The sequence below is a fragment of the Dendrobates tinctorius genome, unplaced genomic scaffold (genome assembly GCF_039654945.1).
Source record: "Dendrobates tinctorius isolate UK_male_01 unplaced genomic scaffold, ASM3965494v1 ptg000376l, whole genome shotgun sequence".
In the NCBI taxonomy this organism is placed as follows: domain Eukaryota; kingdom Metazoa; phylum Chordata; class Amphibia; order Anura; family Dendrobatidae; genus Dendrobates; species Dendrobates tinctorius.
This window is the reverse complement of record NW_027362042.1, coordinates 244,096-263,880: the sequence shown is the minus strand read 5'-3', so window position 1 is coordinate 263,880 and position 19,785 is coordinate 244,096. Positions and strand designations below refer to the sequence as shown.

At 46.8% G+C, this 19,785-nt stretch overlaps 1 protein-coding gene across 1 annotated transcript in view; it reads right to left on the bottom strand.

Annotated features, from left to right (window-relative positions):
- The window catches only part of PGM2 (phosphoglucomutase 2), an 89,359-nt gene that overhangs the window by 8,862 nt on the left and 60,712 nt on the right, over positions 1-19,785 (bottom strand). The window contains exons 9-11 of the mRNA XM_073563007.1: positions 7,743-7,923; positions 7,557-7,650; positions 6,890-7,019 (exon numbers count right to left, since the gene is read on the bottom strand). Coding sequence (XP_073419108.1) covers positions 6,890-7,019; positions 7,557-7,650; positions 7,743-7,923 — 405 coding nt within the window. The remainder of the gene's footprint in view (positions 1-6,889; positions 7,020-7,556; positions 7,651-7,742; positions 7,924-19,785) is intronic.

Genomic DNA, 19,785 nt, shown 5'->3' with positions numbered 1-19,785 from the left:
GGACCTCCACTTTAAGGAGCAGAACACCAGGGTAAAATTCCTGCACTTCCTTAATGAGTCTGGTGCATTATTCAATTGTTGTGCTCCAATGCCAGTGATGGACGTCAGTCAGGGGCTGATTTACATTTTTGTATTACTCTCAAAATTGACGCCACTTTTGTGGTGTAAATTAGGATGCATTTGTCAGCCATGCTTGGCCACAGTTGCCAAATGAATTTAAAATCTAGTCCAGACATTGACAAGGTTCGAAAAAAAAAAAGATTTTTATTTTAAATAATAATTTTCTCCTTCAAGCTTTGCTTTCGTCAAAGAATGCTCCCTTTGGAGTCTGGGGAGCGCTGTCATTGGCTGCTGCCGGGCTGCTGTCTGAGCTGATGCTGCTCGCTGAAGCTGTTCACAGGGCTGGTGTCCTCAATGAGGGTAAACAACAAAAATTAATCACAATAATAAAACACAATGCAGCGAGTTGCCCTGATGTGAATACACTTAAAAAAAGCTACAAAAACGATAAAACTGGAGGTGTGGCCTAGGACATAGCACATGTGAGCTAAAGAAAGGCAGAGCTCCTGAGGGATAACCTCTGAATCTACTCCCATCCCGACCAAAAATCACTCAAAACTCAATTTTTCTTTTGGATCCTACTAAGGATTTGATACAGAACATTTTGAGCCCAATTTGGACTGTTTCGGATATTTACAAGCAGAGATTTTTTACTTGGAACTGGAGAGAGACTTCAGGACTGAGGCCTAGGCCTCTTCTCACTGCTACAGGCCTGATCTAGGCCCTGCCGGCTCATGGATTATATACAGAACTCATACATTTGTGCTATAGTTACCTAGGCATTGCCATAGTACCCGGAACTAAAGCTTTCCTTCCGGCACCACAGGAGCGGCGTGAGACATAAGAGACACCGCTCTGGATTGAAAAACACCAGGGACAACCATCTGCTTCACTGGAGGCCCCACCAGGCCACAACAGGAAAATTGCCTCAGGCACAAAACACTGGACCCTCCAGCAAACAGGTACTTAACCTTAACAAATCGGGGAAAATTTCATTTAATTAATAGCGGGAAGGACAGCAGGAGCCAGGTTGTGGACCACTTGTAGGATCCTCCCTGCTCAGCAGAGCACCTGAGAAGATTGCAGGAGCCTTGCTGTCTCCCAGCCCTGACTGTTGGAGGGCTGTGTGTTCTATCTTGTCACCAGATAAAGGAGAAGCTACGAGACTGTAAGGCTGAGTTCACACTTGGCGTTTTTTCGCGTTTCCGTGGCGGTTTTAACCGCGCGATTTTGCAGCAAAAACGTGAAAATTAAGCATCCCATGCATTCCTATGGGATTCCGCAATGCTGTGCTAATGCTGCGGTTTTTACCGCGGCGGAATCGCTTTGCGGTAAAAAACGCAGCATGCTCATTAATTTAGTGGAATCGCGGCGATCCCGCACCCATAGGAATGCGTTGTTCTGCTTACTTTCCGCATGTGGCTGTGCACACCATGCGAAAAGTAAGCAGAACATTTGCGGATGGTACCCACTGTCCGGAGGAGAGGAGACTGTCCTCCAGGCTTTGGGTACCATATCCCTGTAAGAAATAGAATTTAAAGTAAAAAATATTGCTATTCTCACCTTCCGACGTCCCGCGCAGCCTTCCCGCCTCTCTCCACCCTCCCGGTCCCAGTAAGCCTTTACGAGCGATGACGTCCGTTCTCGCGGTCATTCGCGCGACGTCATCGCGAATGACCGTGAGACGACGCGATCCCGCGAGAACAGACGTCATCGCGGTAATTGTCGCAAAGGATTACTGGGACCGGGAGCGTGGAGAGGCGGGAAGGCTGCGCGGGACATCGGAAGGTGAGAATAACAATATTTTTTTTTTTCATTATTATTTTTTACATTCTATCTTTTACTATTGATGCCGCATAGGCGGCCTCAATAGTAAAAAGTTGGTCACACTCGTCAAACACTATGTTTGACGAGTGTGACCAACTTGTCAATCAGTTCTCCAAGCGATGCTCCAGATCGCTTGGAAAACGCTAGCAATTCTGCAAGCTAATTACGATTGCAAAAAGCTAGTTTTTCCGCGGGAAAATCACGAGAATTTAAAATGCGATTTTCCCGCGAAATGGAATTCCGGAATTCTAGCGGTAATTTCCGCAAGAGTTCCGCTATGTGTAAACCCAGCCTAAGAGTTAATACAATCTCCATAGATACCTTATTTTATGTATAAAGGTGTGAGACTCCCTCTGTTGGCCATTTGACGCAATTGCCCATATTTAAAAAGAAGGAGGATAGAGTTTTTTTTCCCTTTCCCCTTTTTTGGGATGTTGCTCTGACTTATAGGCTCACGCGCCCCCTTGCTCTTGTGATATTAAAGGGGTATTGCAGCAGAACTGCACCAGAGGCATACTCTGTTCTATAAAATATACCCCATATCTTGCTAAAATCCAACACGGAGGGCATGGACGATCCTGGTGGACTATAATTATGGAACACTAGATCTGTCACTACGGGCACAAATATGCACCCATCTATATGAGTAATTGTCATGCGATAAATTTCAGAACGCAGGAGGTCACTGAGCAATGCGTCCCAGAAAGTCTGTTTCGTCAGAAAACAATACCCGTCCGATCACACAACTGATGACTCAACGTACAAAATCAGCTAATCGCACTATGTCAGGGTCACAATCAACCTCACTGAACACCAGGAGCTCCCCCCAGAGGTCACAGCAAACTAACTTGACTACTCCAACAAACATGATTCCAATGACAATGGAGGATCTCCTGACTTCCATTCAGAAAACGTTCAGAGCCGAATTATCCTCTGCCTTCAGCAACTTCACACAGCAAAACCAGGATATTGCTCAAAGAACCAACGATTTGGAAAGAAGAATGGATGACACAGTGGATGCCGCAGAACCTAATAGTGAACAACTACAGGAACAAGATGCTAGACTCGAGTTCCTAGAGCTAAAGTGTGAAGACTTGGAAAATCGATCTCGCCGAGGTAATATCAGAATTAAAGGACTACCGGAAAGTAGCTCCAATCTAATGGAGGTTGCCTCAAACCTCTTCTGTACCCTCCAGCCCCAAGAAGATCCTAATTCTTTAAAAATAACCAGAATTCACAGGGCTTTGGGAGGTCCCAAATCTGATGCCTCACCTAGGGACGTTGTCCTTAAAATGCATCATGAGGAATCCAGAGACCTGTTTCTATCCACAGCTCGTAAACTGAATAATTTACCAGGTGTCCCAGATACCGTATCTCTGTTCCCTGACATCTGCCCGGCAACCTTGATAAGGAGAGAAGCCATGAAAGACATAGCTCTGGCCTTAATAAAAGCAAAGATTAAGTACAGGTGGGGATTCCCACATGCTTTAATTTTCTCCTATGGCAACACCACCTATTCCCCAAGAAATCTTGAGGAAGGGAGAAAAGCACTGGAGAAGGCAGGCATCCCGATTTCTGATTCGGGAGCCCTACCACAGAGACAGAGACCGCGCAGAGAGTGGATGGAAGTTCGCCATACCAGACTCAATAAATCACAGCACAACAAATAGCCCATTTCTTGAGTCCACTATCGACGAATGTGCTGGAATATTCTCAAAGAACGACCAAGATGCTGCGTTATCGTTCTGATAGTATTGCTATTTGATGTTTCTAATGACAATTTATGAATAATATTGTTTTCTTTTTCTACTAGTGGAGTGTTGTGCCCCTGGAGTAAGTATGCCACTCCATTTTGGCTATTACTGCCTCTGGTCCTACTGATAGTGGACCAGCACATTATAGCCCACAAATTGGTCATTGGTTGCGACCATTTTTCTTGTTGTTGTATTTCTTGTTACCCTCCCGTCCCTCTTTTCCCTACAAGAGTGTCGATGAGATGTAAAAATATTTTAGGATATGTGACAAAGGTGAAAATGCCTGTTCCAGGCCGTAGTTTAATTAGAAATTTCATTAGAGTCTCTTTATGCATACTTAATGTATAAGGTACTATCACACAATGTTAGGGGATTCAGTTCCCCGATAAAAAGGAAACGTGCATATAATATATTGGCATGGTAGTAGCTCCTTACAATTAGAGAATCTGAAACAGGTACACTGGCGCCCCACGTTTGTGTATCTCGCATTATCGACACTCACTTTGAACCCCCCACTTTCCCTCCCCATCCCATTAAGTCTAACTTAGTTGTGTTATAATTGTTTTTCTACACATATTCTAAGCAAAGATTTTGTAGTCAAGGATACCGTATGACCTTAGGTGCCTTTTTTTTCTATGTATTTCCCCCTGCGAGGGGATCCTTGTACTTTAATATGAATGTATCTCATGTTAAATGATGCTTTCATTTCAATAAAACTGTTGGAACTACAGAATGCTCCCTTTGCAGCAATTCCAGCATTGCAGACCTTTAGCATTCCAGCAGTTACCGTATTTTTCGCTTTATAAGACGCTCCGGATTATAAGACGCACCCCAAATTTTGAGGAGAAAAATAGGAAAAAAAGTTTTTTTCTTAATAAAATGGTGGTGCCTCTTATAATCCAGGCGTCTTATTGCTTACCCGGGGTGGTGGCTGCGGTGAAGCGGGGTCCCAGGGTCGCTGCTGGAGGAGGCAGGAGTGGGGTGATACGGCAGGCCGCAGAAAGGGATGAAAGGGTGCTCCGATGTGCAGCGTGCTGCCAGGGGGGCTCGTGCTGCTGCCAGGGGGGCTCGTGCTGCTGCCAGGGGGGCTTGTGCTGCTGCCAGAAGGGCTCGGGCTGCTACCGGGGGGCTGTACTGCTGCCAGGGGGGTCTGTGCAGCAGTCCAAGGCTCTGCCGACATTTACCGGGTGTAGGCCGCAGGGGTGTCCGGGTGTCCGTCGGCGCTGTGTCCGGGGGCGGCGCATGCGCTGATGGTGATCTCGGGACTGAGAGGGACTGTAGATAAGCCCCTGATGGCGGTGGCCACAGCTGATAGGCGAAAAGTAGGGTGGCAGATTCCCTTTAAGGTCAGTGTTCATGACTCTACCGTAAGAAAGAGACTTGGCAAAAATTGCCTACATGGCAGAGTTCCAAGACTATAACCACTGCTGAGCAATAAGAACATAAAGGCTGGTCTCAATTTTGCCACAAAAAATCTTGATGATCCCCAAGACTTTTGGGAGAATACTCTGTGGACTGATGAGAACATTTTGGAAGGTGTATGTCCCATTACATCTGGCATAGAAGTAACACAGCATTTCAGAAAAGGAACATCATACCAACAGTAAAAGATGGTGCTGGTAGTATGATGGTCTGGGGCTGTTTTGCTGCTACAGGACCTGGAAGACTTGCTGTGGTAAATGGAAGCATGAATTCTGCGGTCTTATGAAAAATCCTGAAGAAGAATATCCGGCCATCTGCTCATGACCTCAGGCTGAAGCGCACTTTGGTTATGCAGCAGGACAATTACCCAAAGTAAACCAGCAAGTCCACCTCTGAAAGTCTTCAGAAAAACAAAATTAAGACTTTGGAGTGGCCTAGTCAAAGTCCTGACCTTAACCCGATTGAGGTGCTGAGGTATGACCTTAAAAAACGCGATTTATGCTCAGAAACCGTCCAATGTGGCTGAATTACAATAATTCTGCGAAGATGAGTGGGCCAAAATTCCCCCAGAGCATTGTAAAAGACTCATTGCCAGTTACTGCAAACGTTTGATTGCAGTTGTTGCTACTAAGGGTTGCCCAACCAGTTATTAGGTGTAGGGGCAATCACGTTTTCACACAAGAGCCTGTAGGTTTGGATTTCTATTTCCATTAATAATAAAAACCTTAATTTAAAGGGAATCTGTCACCTCATTTTTGGCCTATAAACTGCCGGCACCGCCATCAGGGGCTTATCTACAGCATTCTGTAATGCAGAGTGAAGGTACCCATCAGATTTGAGACCGACTTGACATTGGCTGGTGGGCAGATAATATTTGGCCAAATTTTATGCTAAGCGTCTCATATATTTTTTCTTAATATTTTAAAGCTGTATTGCTATTCAAATTACATATATTCAACATTGACATGCTTTAGCATGATAGAGTGCATCCTTTCTTTGTATGCTGTAGATAAGCCCCCAATGTAACCTGAAAGGTAAGAAAAAGAAGTTAGATTATACTCACCTGGGGGTCCGGTCTGGTCCAATGGGTGTTGCGGTGCGGGCTGGTGCCTCCCATCTTTTAGTAATGACGTCCTCCTTCTTACTTCTGCCGCGGCTTCCTGCGCAGGCGTACTTTATCTGCCTTATTCAGGGCAGAGCAAAGTACTGTGGTGCGCAGGCGCCGGGAAAGGTCAAAGAGGTCCGGCGCCTGCACACTGCAGTACTTTACTCTGCCCTCAACAGGGCAGAGTAAATACGCCTGCGCAGGAGCTGCGGCAGAAGTAAGAAGGAGGACGTCATCGCTAGAAGATGGGAGGCATCGGACCGGACTGCGACACCCACCGCACTACACCCCCGGTGAGTATAATCAAACTCGTTTTTCTTGTCTTTCAGGTTACATCGGGGCTTATCTACAGCATTACAGAATGCTGTAGATAAGCCCGACGGTGGTGCCGCCAGCTTATAGGTCAAAAATGAGGTGACAGATTCCCTTTAAAAACTGCATTTTGTGATTACTTGTGTTATCTTTGTCTAATATTTAAATTGGTTTGGTGATCACAAACATTTAAGTGTGGCAAACATGCAAAAGAATAGAATATCAGGAAGGGGGCACACATTTTTTCACACAACTGTATATATTTCCTAAATTGCTTAGTAAAATATTCTCTATCATGAATACTGACTATAATGACAAGGCATGGTGCTTGCCTAGTGTCAGTGTACAATGCTGTGACATATGTTGGTGCTGTACAGGAGACAGTATATACAATCCATAGAGAACTTACTTGTTAAAAATTGCACTGAGCTGCTGAGACAGGGTGAGGTTTTTAGTTGCGATGTAGCTGGCCATTTCTGCAGCGATAACAGCAGCACTTACTCCATCTTTGTCCAAGACTAGAGGGCAGCACATGTAACCTGGAACACAAGACATGGGTGGAGTAAGAGTAGGACATGGGGCTGATGGATTGAAGAACCTGGTCTAATGTGAGAACGGGGAACCAGCAAGGGAGGTCTTCAGTTGTAAGTATACAAAATGCCCCGTTAAATGTCGATGTAAATACTTATGTCCCAAAAAATTGAGACAAGTTTCAAGGAGTGATAGCTTTATTGGCTAACCAGAGAAATTACATTTGTAAGCTGACATCGGACAACATGGCACGGTGTGGGAGGAAGGCAGCAATAACAAGCAGGCAGCGCTTCACAGGAGGGGAGAAACTATAGTACTTATATGTGAGTAAGTGCCACACAGTCATGTCCCCAATACACGGGATAAAATAAAGATAACGTGGCCGACCCCTGCAAATGTAGGATTAATTATCAGATCCCTAAAAATAATCCCTGGAACAAACACTGCAAGAAAGAAAACTGGAGAAACCAATGAGGAATAATACAACTTCTACACATATCGACCCACCCGCTGCACATGCTCCAATACACGCCATCAGCTCTCACCTATGGCTTCCTCAAAGGCAAATAAAACCGTTTTCCCCTGGTCAATCAGTTCTTTCGCTCTATTTCCCATCCACTTAAATCCGGTCAGTGTTTCCTGGAAAGAAGAGAAGACGGTAATGAGGATATCATGTATTAAATTATAGTGGTGACTCCTAAGGGACAGAGGGGAGCCCGGGTATAGAGTACCTCAAAGTGAAAGCCTTCCTGCAGAGCAATGGCTCGGAGGATCTTAGAGGAAACCGTGCTCGCCAGCATGTACACGTTCTTCACCGCACCTGGGTCCGGGTTCTGCTCTTTCCAGCATGTAAAGATCCACCAGCCGAGAAGGGCACCAAGCTCATTGCCAGTAAAGACTCTCCAATCACCGCTGACCAAGAAAAGCAATGAATAAACACTCAGCCACAAGAAATTATTTACACTCAAGAAATAGTTTGTATAAGACAAATTAATGGAGAATTAGCAAAAATATATGTAATAATCTTTGTGTATATACTATATATATATATATATATATATATATGTATGTCACGGTCCTGTTAAGGTCGGCGTGCAGCCATCGCTGAGCAAGGACTCACCCACACTGCAGAGGGGCCCGGGGTCAGACACAGCCGGATAGTTCAGGCAGACAGGACCTGGAGAAGCTAGTCAGTGAGCATTGAAGGACCTACGGTCATGTGACCACAAGGGGGCGGGGTTTAGCATCCTGCTGTCAGAGATAGGCAGAACACTAATACAGGAATTCTCAAAGTCAGACAAACCGGGTCATACACAGAGATAACAGTAAAGTACCAGGGATGAGACAGAACGGAGAGTCGGGGACAGGCAGTGGTCAAAGCCAAACAGACATAGAAGGTACCAAGCAGAATCCAACAAGCAGTATCCAGAGAACAGGCCGAGTCGTACACAGAGTATCAGATAAACAAGAACACAGCACAAACACACTAAGGGGTCACCACACACTATGCCAAGGGCTAAAGTATAACTGACGGGGATAGGAGCTTCCTGAGGCTATAAGAAGCCTTTCCCAGAACCAGGGAGAGGCCACAATCATAAGCCCCAGGTGTGCAGGTAAGCCTGCACTGGGTTCACAGCCTTTAACACCTATTGGTTTGGTCACGTGACGGAAGGTCCTAAAGCTACAATGAACTACCTGAATGAGCAGCTGTTGCCGCGCACCTTCGCAGGAGGATGTCAGCACAGACACAGGAAGAGCAACGGGGATGCTGGAAGCAGGAGCCATCATCAGAAGGTGAATATAGTGACGGGGCGGGGGGAGAGTGAAGGCTCATGTAATATGCACCGCTCCCCTGTCTACCAACTCGGCACGGCTTCAGCACCAAGGTGATGGACAGCGGGTGCAGTGAACATTACATGAGCCTAATGAGCGGGAGCACATGACCACCTGCTGTCTCTGCAGCCCGCAGCCAGCCCACCCCAGCCCCCTGACATCACGCCAGAGCGGGCCACCCCCCCCCCTACTCTGAAAAAACACAAAAATTGAGCTTGGTTTGAGTTGGTACACATGCAGCATATAAATGCATGTTCACATGGCCAAAAAGCATACATGTGTGTTTTGCATGTTTTTGCATATTTCCCATAAGGGATGGGGGCATTGCTTTAGAATCACTGTGCTGAGAAACATGTGATGGTGTTTCCGCAGGGTTGGATGTTGATCTCCATGAGTTCATTCATCCTCATTTTTCACAGTCTTCTACTAGGCATTGCTCCTACTAGCCAGTTTCCTACTCCACACTGATGAGGGGCAATACCCCGAAACAGCTGTCTGTGGATGGATACCATGTTTTGGCATAGGTGGTTTCCTTACTTGGAGACTGCCCTTCCCGTGGTTGTTCCTTCCCGGGGAAAGACCTGGCTAGTCATTGCTTGCGTTGAGAAACATGTGATGGTGTCTCCGCGGCTTTTGTTTTGCATGTTTTTGCATATTTCCCATAAGGGATGGGGGCATTGCTCTAGAATCACTGTGTTGAGAAACATGTGATGGTGTCTCCGCAGTGTTGGATGTTGATCTCCATGAGTTCATTCATCCTCATTTTTCACAAAAAGCATACAAAAGCCTACAAAAGACAAAATGAGTTTGAGTTGGTACACATGCAGCATGTCTTTTGTATGCTTTTTGGCCATGTGAACATGCATTTATATGTTGCATGTATACCAACTCAAACCAAGCTCAATTTTTGTGTTTTTTCTTTGTATTTTTGCATTCTGTACAAACTGGGGTGTGGCCTCCCACTCCTGAGCTGGAAATTGTATTTAAGGGCTTCCCCTGACTGGTGTCCAGTGGTTGGGACCCGGTCCTTGTCTGCCCTTAAGGCCCCGTCACACTAAGCGACTTACCAGCGATCCCGACACCGATATGAAGGTGTCAGGATTGCTGGTAAATCGCTATGTGATCGCTGGTGAGTTGTCACACAGACAGCTTCACCAGCGATCAGCACAGCGATGCCGAGCGCCCGGCATCGCTGGCCATCCTGTAAAAAATAGAATCAAAATAAAAAATATATTATTCTCACCTTCCGACGTCCCGTTCAGCCATCCTGTCTCTCTCCCCGCTCCGGTCCCAGTGATCCTTTGCACGAATGACCGCGAGATGTCACAGTCTCGCGGGATAACAAAGTCTCGCGGTCATTCATGCAAAGGATCACTGGGACCGGAGCGTGGAGAGAGGCGGGATGGCTGAACGCGACGTCGGAAGGTGAGAATAACTATATTTTTTATTTTTTTTATTATTTTTTTACACCTGATCGCTGGTCTCCCGCCTGTCACACACAGCGATGCGTGCTGGCCAGCGGGAGACCAGCGACAAAAGAAATGTCCAGAGATTTCTTGCAGCGATCAGCGATACCGGCAGGGGGGCCGCTCGCTGATCGCTGTCACACACAGCGATCTCGCTGGTGAGATCGCTGTTATGTCACAAAAGTTGTGACTCAGCTACCCGTCTCACTACCGAGATTGCTTAGTGAGACGGGGCCTTTATTCACACAGATGTCAACTTTGACACATGATAAGGTTATTAATACTAGACAGTGTAGGACCGCCCCGACCACAGTCACCTTGTCGATGGTGGGATGGCTTTTATGCTATGTTTGATCAAATACAGTATTACTAAGAACTCTGTATGATTTAAATGCACTTTTGCTTTTTACTTATTTAATTATAGCAAGGTTTTTTTCATTTGGTTTTTGTACCCTCCCCCCTACTCTGTAGCACAGCAGCACACAGATTTGGATTATAAGACGCACCCCCCACTTTCCCCTAAAATTTGGGGGAACAAAAGTGCATCTTATAATCCGAAAAATACGGTGTTATATCATATTACACTGTTGCCTGGTTATTGACTCATATTGCAATTGATTTATACCGTATTTACATCTTGCTAATTTACTGTTTAGTGCATTATGTACATGAGATATGATCTGGGGGTGTGAAGTTCATGCTTTAAATAGGTTTTTAATTGTCTTTGTGCTCTTGTGACAAAGTAGCGTTTTTGGATATATCTTATTGCAGATGTGCACAGTTTATATGCATTGGCCTTTTTCTACAGATTCTCCTTTCCGTGCATGATGTAGCACCCTGATTTTTATTGTATTATTGCTGACTCATTGTAGTGCACCCTGTGCTTAGTGTTGACACAGATAACAACCAATTATACACTTCTCCTGACCTCATCCACATCCCAATACAAAATACCAGTGATTGTTAGTCCGCTGTCCATAACATCATGTTCTATCTGAAACTGAATCTTTCGAAAACTGAACTTCTTGCGCTTCTCTCCTCTACTACCCTAACTCTACATGACATTGCAATTACCTTGGAAGGTTCAACCATAACTCCCAAGCAGCACACCTGCTTTGACACAGAACTTTCCTTCATTCCCTATATCCGATCACTCACTCATGTCACCTGCATCTTAAAAACATCTCCAGAATCTGACCATTTCTCACCTTTGAACTTGCTAAAACTCTTAGGCCTCTTTCACACATCCGTCTGTCACCATCAGTCAAAATCCGCCGTTTTGCTAAAAAAACGGATCCGACATTTTTGTTGGCGGATTCGTTTTTTTTCCCATTGAGTTGCATTACCGGCGGATCTTGACGGATCCATTTTTATACGGATTCTCGTTCTCTCTCTTTGTTTCAATCCGACAACGGATCCGTTTTCCGCCATTTTGGCGGATTTCGACTGAGCTAAAAAACGGATGTGTGAAACAGGCCTTAGGCTAAGTTCACACTCACTCCACATGGTCTATAATCTTTTTCTATATTAGTGCATAGCCAGGCAGCCATGCAAACCTTTTATAGTTGCAGCCTTCCGGGACCTTCCCGGTGGTCCAATCGGAGCAGCAATAGGATCTGAGCTTGTGACCTTCGACCTCCAATGAGAGGTCGTCCCACGGGCATGCTCAGTAGGAGAAAAGTAGGACTTAGTCCCAGGAGCTTCTGCTCGCCGCTGACCAATGCATGATGCTATAGCTGAGCCTGGAGCGGCAGCAGCAACCAAACACATAGCATTAGCCCGGGCAAGTCGCTGGGACCGACGTCTCTGCTGAGCAGGAACCTCTGCGGCCGCAGAATAATGGGAGACCGCAGCGGACATGGTTTGAGATTTCCCATGTGCAGCGGCGGGAACTCGACACCTAACACACCGCTCCTCAGACTCCTGGCTTCCTGCTTGACGTGTTGCGCACGTTCATTATGCCACTGGCCCAAACTGTGCGATCTCCCATGCTGAGAGCATTGAAGAGACGCAAGGGCACAGAAACTGGCCACATCCAGCAATCAGTCAGCTTCAGAGTAGCGCTTACAAGCTTCATAGTGAAGAGCTTTCAAACTTGCGCTCCTTGCCTGGGAGACCGGCCACCTCTGATAAACCGCAGCAGTGGCAAGTATCCAGGCAATGAGCAGTACACAATAGAATTAATAGTCCCTATGTTCTTGAGAATGGAGAACATCATTAATAAGTAAATTGCATATTTACTTGTTTTTCCAAGCACTTTGCAATTTTAACCATTTAAGATCTTGAGAATAATCCTTTAATCTCCAGGGTTCAGAAGACCTCCTCCATCTTTGCTGTTTTTGGTTCCTTGTCGTACATCTACCATACTCTAGAATTTGCTACTCAAACTGGTGAGACTCTCCGCCACATGCAAAAACAACCTAGAAACCCACCCAACTGGTCACATATTGAAAGTTGCAGGCTTTACCTCGCTTACTGCCTCTGGCTACCTCCCTTTGTGGATTGCAAGCTCTCGGTGGCAGGGTGCCCTCTCCCCCTGTACCAGGCTGTCAGTCATTAAGCCCTGTTATTGCACTTGTTTGCTACTTCATGTACTAACACCCAATTTGCACCTTTTCATATGTACTGCTGAGGCACCACAAATTCAGTTTCTACAACGTCTGGAACTATAGATCCTTACAGTCCTGACATCAATGCTCCGCAGCCTGTGGAAAAGAAGATCCAGCACTACCCAATGTGAGGCGATTTCTCAAGTAATGGTCACCACTTCATGAGGGACACCAAAGAGACATCCCATATGTCTACGGTGCAGCAGCGGTAATGTGGACTACAAGAACATGTATGCCCTGTGCTCTTGTTACCCTGTGTATACGGGGTGTGGTACAGTAAAGGGCGGTTTACAGGATGGGAGATACATTTCTCCCAGCAGATTAATGTTTGGCCGGGTTTTTCCCTACAGACAGGACCTGCGATGATGTCATGGTCATGTGATGAGCCATTGTCTACCTCACCGTTGGGAGGGGTTATGGGCTATGTAATGGAGGATGGTATTTGGCACATGGTGAGTGTGTCTGGAAGTCACAGGAACTTGGCTGGACTTAGCCTGAACTTGTATACAGGATCCCTGTGCTGCAGGACTATAGCAGCAAGACTCTCAACAACCCTGGGAATGGCACCTGGCGGATGCCGCAGGACCTGACAGCCGCTTAGTTAAGCCCGTCCCGTGCAAAGGGTGAGTCTGGGACCAGTGGTTCTCCAAGCTGGAGAAAATTTATGTTTTTCCCTTATTTTCTGTTAACCTGCTGTTTGCAAAGTGACATTAAACCACTGAAATTAGACTTTAAGCCTGTGTGTTGCCTCGTTACTGCAGCCCTGCCATTACCTACCAGAGCGAATCCCTACAATTGGTGGACTGAATGCGGGCAAACGCAGTGAGGCCAGGCTGTTTTTGCTTATTTTTGATCTGTACCCCAGCCTATGTCCTGGGTGAAACAAGTGGCACAGATCCAGGAGGGGAACTTTCCAGAAATGGAGGCCACGGTCAAAATGCTCATAGAGGCCACGCGACAGCAGCAGCAGGCTATGCAGCAGCAGCAGGAGGCCATGCGACAGCAGGCTATGCAGCAGCAGGCTATGCAGCAGCAGCAGGAGACCAATCAGCTGTTGATACAGCATATCACGACAGCACAGACAAAAGGAACTAACCGGGGAATCCATGATGTCCGGAAAGCGGTTCGTACAGCGGTTCCCAAAATGGAGAAGTCGGACGATGTGGAGGCGTACCTGGAGATGTTCGAAGGAGTCGCTGAGAGAGAGAAGCTACTGCGGGACCAGTGGGCAGCAATCATCGCTCCGTTTCTGTCCCCAGGACCTTTGAAAGCATATCAGGACCTACCAACGGAGAAAAGGGCGGACTACACTGTCGTCAAGGGTGAGATACTGGCACGTCTTGTGGTAAATCTGTTAGTTCGGGCTCAGCGGGTACACCAGTGGGAGTTTACCCCCTCCAAGCCGGCTCGGTCCCAGTATTACGACCTGTTGCACCTCTTACGAAAATGGTTGCAGCCTGAGGTGTTGTCCCCCACGGCCATGCTGGACCGCATAGTGACTGATGAGTTTTGGAGGGCTTTGCCCCCCTACCTCCAGACATGGGTCGGACAGGCATCCCCTACTAATGCCATGCAGATGATAGACCTCATAGAAAGGTATGGGGTTACCAAAGAGCTACAGGGAGGGACTCCCCGGAAGGTAACAGGAAGGTTCCCTAAGTCTCCACCTCTGGTTCGGCGAGCGGAGCCCAGGAAGGCCGCTCAGAACTTATCTGGGGAAGTAAGAAGCCCCATAATCTGCTGGCAGTGCCAGGAACCAGGGCATATGAGAGCTCATTGCCCCCACCTGGCTGAGCCCATGAACACCAACTTTGGGTACCGCCAGTCTCACTATGCCGAACTGATGTGTGCAATGGGCACCCCGAAATGTCCCAATATGGAACATTTGTGTCAGGTTGAAGCGGAGGGCACCCCGGCTGTGGCCCTATTGGACTCAGGGAGTCTTGTCATCCTGGTACGAGCCAGCTGGATACAAACCAGCGAGTATACGGGTCGGAAAATTGGGGTTTTGTGTATACATGGGGACTTAAAAGACTATCTCACTGCACTTGGGGTGATCAGCACGCCAGCGGGGAGTCGGTGCCACGAGGTGGGGATTGTGACTAATTTGTATTATGAGGTGATAATTGGAAGAGACTTTCCTTTATTTTCTATGCTGTGGCCATCTGTTGTCTCACCCACGGAGCAACTGCCGGCACCAGAGGCAACCAGGTTACATTCTCCAGAAGTAGGGCATGAACCTGGTGGCCTGGAGGAAGAAGTGCTGGCGGTAGGGGTAACCTTCCCTTTGCTGGACGAGGGGGAAGAATTCTCCCATAGAAGTATTGGCTGGAGAGGTGGAAGACTTGCCGCCGAGACCCGAGTTGTCAGACTTGAATGTGTCAGGTGACAATTTTGGTACGGCACAACTCCGAGACCCTACTTTGGCCCGGGCCAGAGAAAATGTATTGTTTGTCAATGGGGAACCCCAACAACCTGGGGCAGATACAGTGCTGCCACGCTTTGAGCTACACCAATATTTGTTGTACCGAGTGGAGAAAATATGCGGGGAACTGGTAAAACAGTTACTCGTACCTCAGACATATCGTAGGCTGGTAATGTACTTAGCGCATGCGCATGTACTTGGTGGGCATTTGGGCCAAAAGAAAACCCTAGACCGAATTCTGCAGCGGTTCTACTGGCTAGGGGTCCATGAAGAAGTTAAACGGTACTGTAATTCCTGTCCAGTGTGCCAGGTAACCAGTCCCCAGCCTCACTTTCGGAGTCCTTTGGTGCCTTTGCCAATTATAGAAGTACCCTTCGAGAGAGTGGCAATGGTTCTGGTGGAGCCTCTCAATAAGTCAGCAAGGGGACACCAACACATCCTGGTTGTTCTAGATTATGCTACTCAATATCTTGAGGCCATTCCTCTGCGCCACACATCAGCTAAGCTTATAGTCAAGGAACCCATGGGTATGTTTTCGCGGGTGGGAATTCCTCAAGAGATTTCAACAGACCAGGGAACCCCCTTTATGTAAAAAATTATGAAGGAACTCTGCCGTTTGCTAAATGTTAAGCAGTTGCGCACATCGGTCTATCATCCCCAAACAGACGGTCTGGTAGAAAGGTTCAATAAGATGCTGAAAAGCATGTTAAAAAAGGCAGTTTCCAAAGATGGGAAGGACTGGGATCTCTTATTGCCATATTTGTTGTTTGCAGTGCGGGAGGTGCCTCAGGCATCTACGGGGTTCTTGCCCTTTGAACTATTGTACAGCAGACATCCATGGGGCTTACTCAATATAGCCAAAGAGGCCTGGGAAAACCAACCTAACCCCCACAAAAGTGTGACAGAACATGTTGCAAAAATGCAAGAAAGAATGGAGACAGTCCTACCCTTAGTCCAGGAACATATGGAGGCAGTACAACAGTCACAGAGTCGGGTCTATACCCGGGAGGCTCGGGTAAGAACCTTAAGCACTGGGGATCGGGTGTTGGTACTTGTGCCTACCGTAGATAGCAAATTCCTTGCAAGGTGGCAGGGACCCTACGAGATCATGGAAAAGGTGGGGCCAGTAGATTACAAGGTACACCAGCCAGGACGGAGAAAGCCAGAACAGGTTTACCATGTTAATTTGCTTAAACCATGGAAAGATAGAGAAAACCTTGACGGGGATAGTCCGCTGCCTGCGTTTCAGATGGAGAAGGCTCCATTACCTCTGGGCGAGGCAGGAGAAGCCCAACCCGCAGTCAAAATTGCAGATACTTTGTCTCCTAGACAGGTTCAGGAGGTCCGGGAGTTCATTAGCCGGAATACAGATGTTTTTTCGGAGCTCCCTGGATGTACCTCCCTAATCCAACATGACAATGTCACGGAGCCACAGGCCAAAGTCCGACTAAAATCATATCGGGTGCCTGAGGCCCGGCGACAAGCCATCTCGGAAGAGGTGAAAACTATGCTACAGTTAGGGGTCATAGAAAAGTCCCAAAGTGAGAAGGCCAGCCCAATAGTCCTAATACCCAAGCCTGATCGGTCTCTAAGATTCTGGAATGATTTTAGAAAGCTTAATGACATTTCAAAGTTTGAAGCCTACCCTATGCCTCGGGTTGACGAGTTGATAGAGCGATTTGGGCAGGCACGGTATTTTACAACTCTGGACCTCACAAAAGGCTATTGGCAGGTACCCCTAACAGAGGAGGCGAAGGAAAAAAACGGCTTTTGTAATGTCCGAGGGGCTGTTCCAGTATAAGGCGTTACCCTTTGGGTTGCATGGCGCACCAGCAACGTTCCAGCAATTAATGGATATTGTTCTCCGTCCCCATTGCCGATATGCCTCAGCCTATCTAGACGATATTATTGTGCACAGCACCGACTGGGAAAGTCACTTAGTAAAAGTACAGGCAGTGATAGACTCTCTGCGACAAGTCTTCCATAGGGTTGGAGGAAGCTCGTTACTTGGGTTACGTCATTGGGAGAGGAGTTCTCAAGCCTCAAGTAAACAAAGTGGAGGCAATTCAGAACTGGCCCCGTCCCCTCACAACAAAACAGGTAAAAGCCTTTTTAGGTTTGGTGGGATATTACAGGCAGTTCATTCCCAACTTTTGCGACCCTGACCTCGCCTTTAGGAAATCTGTGATGGTTCACTGGAATGATCAGTTAGAGGGGGCCTTTACAAAGTTAAAAGAGGTACCGTGTGGTACACCAGTCCTGATCACTCCAAATTTCAAAAGAGTTCGTTGTGCAGACTGATGCCTCTGAGATAGGGCTTGGTGCCGTGCTGTCTCAGGAGGTTAACGGGGAAGAGCATCCCGTTAGTTTCCTAAGCCAGAAGCTTACCCCAGCCGAAACCAGGTACAGTAGTGTGGAGAGAGAGTGCCTGGCCATCAAGTGGGCACTGGAGTCATTGCGCTACTATTTGCTGGGGAGAACATTTCGGTTGGTGACAGATCATTCCCCTCTTACATGGATGAGTCAAGCTAAGGAGAGGAATGCCCGAGTCACCAAGTGGTTCCTGTCCCAGCAAAATTTTACATTTTCAGTAAAACATCGGGAAGGCAGACTACAGGGGAATGCAGATGCCCTGTCCAGAGTTCACTGTATGTCATGTGTCCACCCCTCTAGGGTTAAACATAGGAGGGAGGTATGTGGTACAGTAAAGGGTGTTTTACTGGATGGGGGATACATTTCTCCCAGCAGATTAATGTTTGGCTGGGTTTTTCCCTAAAGACAGGACCTGCGATCTCAGTGGGATCATACAGTGGGGAAAAATAATTATTTGATACACGGATGATTTTGTAAGTTTTCTCACCTACAAAGAATGGAGAGGTCTATAATTTTTATCGTAGGTACACTTCAAATATAAGACAAAATCTAAAAATAAAAAACAGAAAATCACATTGTATGATTTTTACATAATTAATTTGCATTTTATTGCCCAAAATAAGTATTTGATCACCGACCAATCAGCAAGAATTCTGGCTCTCACAGACCTGTTAGTTTTTCTTTAAGAAGCCCTCCTACTCTGCACTCATTACCTGAATTAATTGCTCCTGTTTGAACTTGTTACCTGTATAAAAGACACCTGTCCACACACTCAATCAATTACACTCAAACCTCTTCACCATGGCCAAGACCAAAGAGCTGTCTAAGAACACCAGGGACAAAATTGTAAACCTGCACAAGGCTGGGATGGGTCACAGGACAAAAGGTAAGCAGCTTGGTGAGAAGGCAACTGTTGGCACAATTATTAGAAAATGGAAGAAACACAAGATGAATGTCAATCTTCCTTGGTCTGGGGCTCCATGAGATCTCACCTCATGGAATCAGCCCACAACTCTACCGGACCAATGAACTGAAGAGAGCTGGGTCCAAAGTCTTAAAGGGAATCTGTCACCCTTTTTTTGCACTATCAGCTGCCGGCATTGACATCAGGGGCTTATCTACAGCATTCTGCAAGCCCCTGACGTGACCTGAAAAAAAAAAAAAAAACACGTTAGATTATACTCACGTGGGGGGGGGGGGGGGCGGCGGTCCGGTCCGGCGCCTCCCATCTTCATATGATGCCGTCCTCTTCTTCCCTTCCTGTAGTGGCTCCAGCACAGGTGCACTGCTCTGCCCTATTGAGGGCAGAGCAGAATACTGCAGTGCGCAGGCGCCAGACCTCTCCCGACGCCTGCGCACTGACACAGCGGGAAAATGACACAAAACACACGGCCAGGGCAACTAAGGAGTGGTTCTCTCAGAAACATGTCAAGGCCCTGGAGTGGCCTAGCCAGTCTCCACACCTGAACCCAATAGAAAATCTTTGGAGGGAGATGAAACTCAATGTTGCCCAGCAACAACCCCAAAACCTGAACGATCTGGAGAAGATCTGTATGGAGGAGTGGGCCAAAATCCCTCCTGCAGTGTGTGCAAACTTGGTCAAGAATTACAGGAAACATCTGACCTCTGTAATTGCAAAGAAAGGTTTCTGTACCAAATATTAAGTTCTGGTTTTTTTTTTTTTTATCAAATACTTATTTCATGCATAAAATGCAAATTAATTATGTAACAATCATACAATGTGATTTTCTGTTTTTTATTTTTAAGATTCTCACAGGTCAAGTGTATCTACGATAAATATTACAGACCTCTCCTTTCTTTGTGGGTGGGAAAACCTGCTAAATCGGTAGTGAGTCAAATACTTATTTTCCGCAGTGTATAAGATTCCCGCGCTGTGTGCCGGCAGGATATCATTAATACTCGATGGGTCATTATCCTGCGGGATCTGCAGAGCGCAGTCATTCATCCTCAGGAGTGGATGTGTGCGTCACTGCAGATCTATCACATTGATTAATAAAACACGGAGCCCTGAAGATTTACGTCTGCTGCGTGCCATCTCCTTAACAAC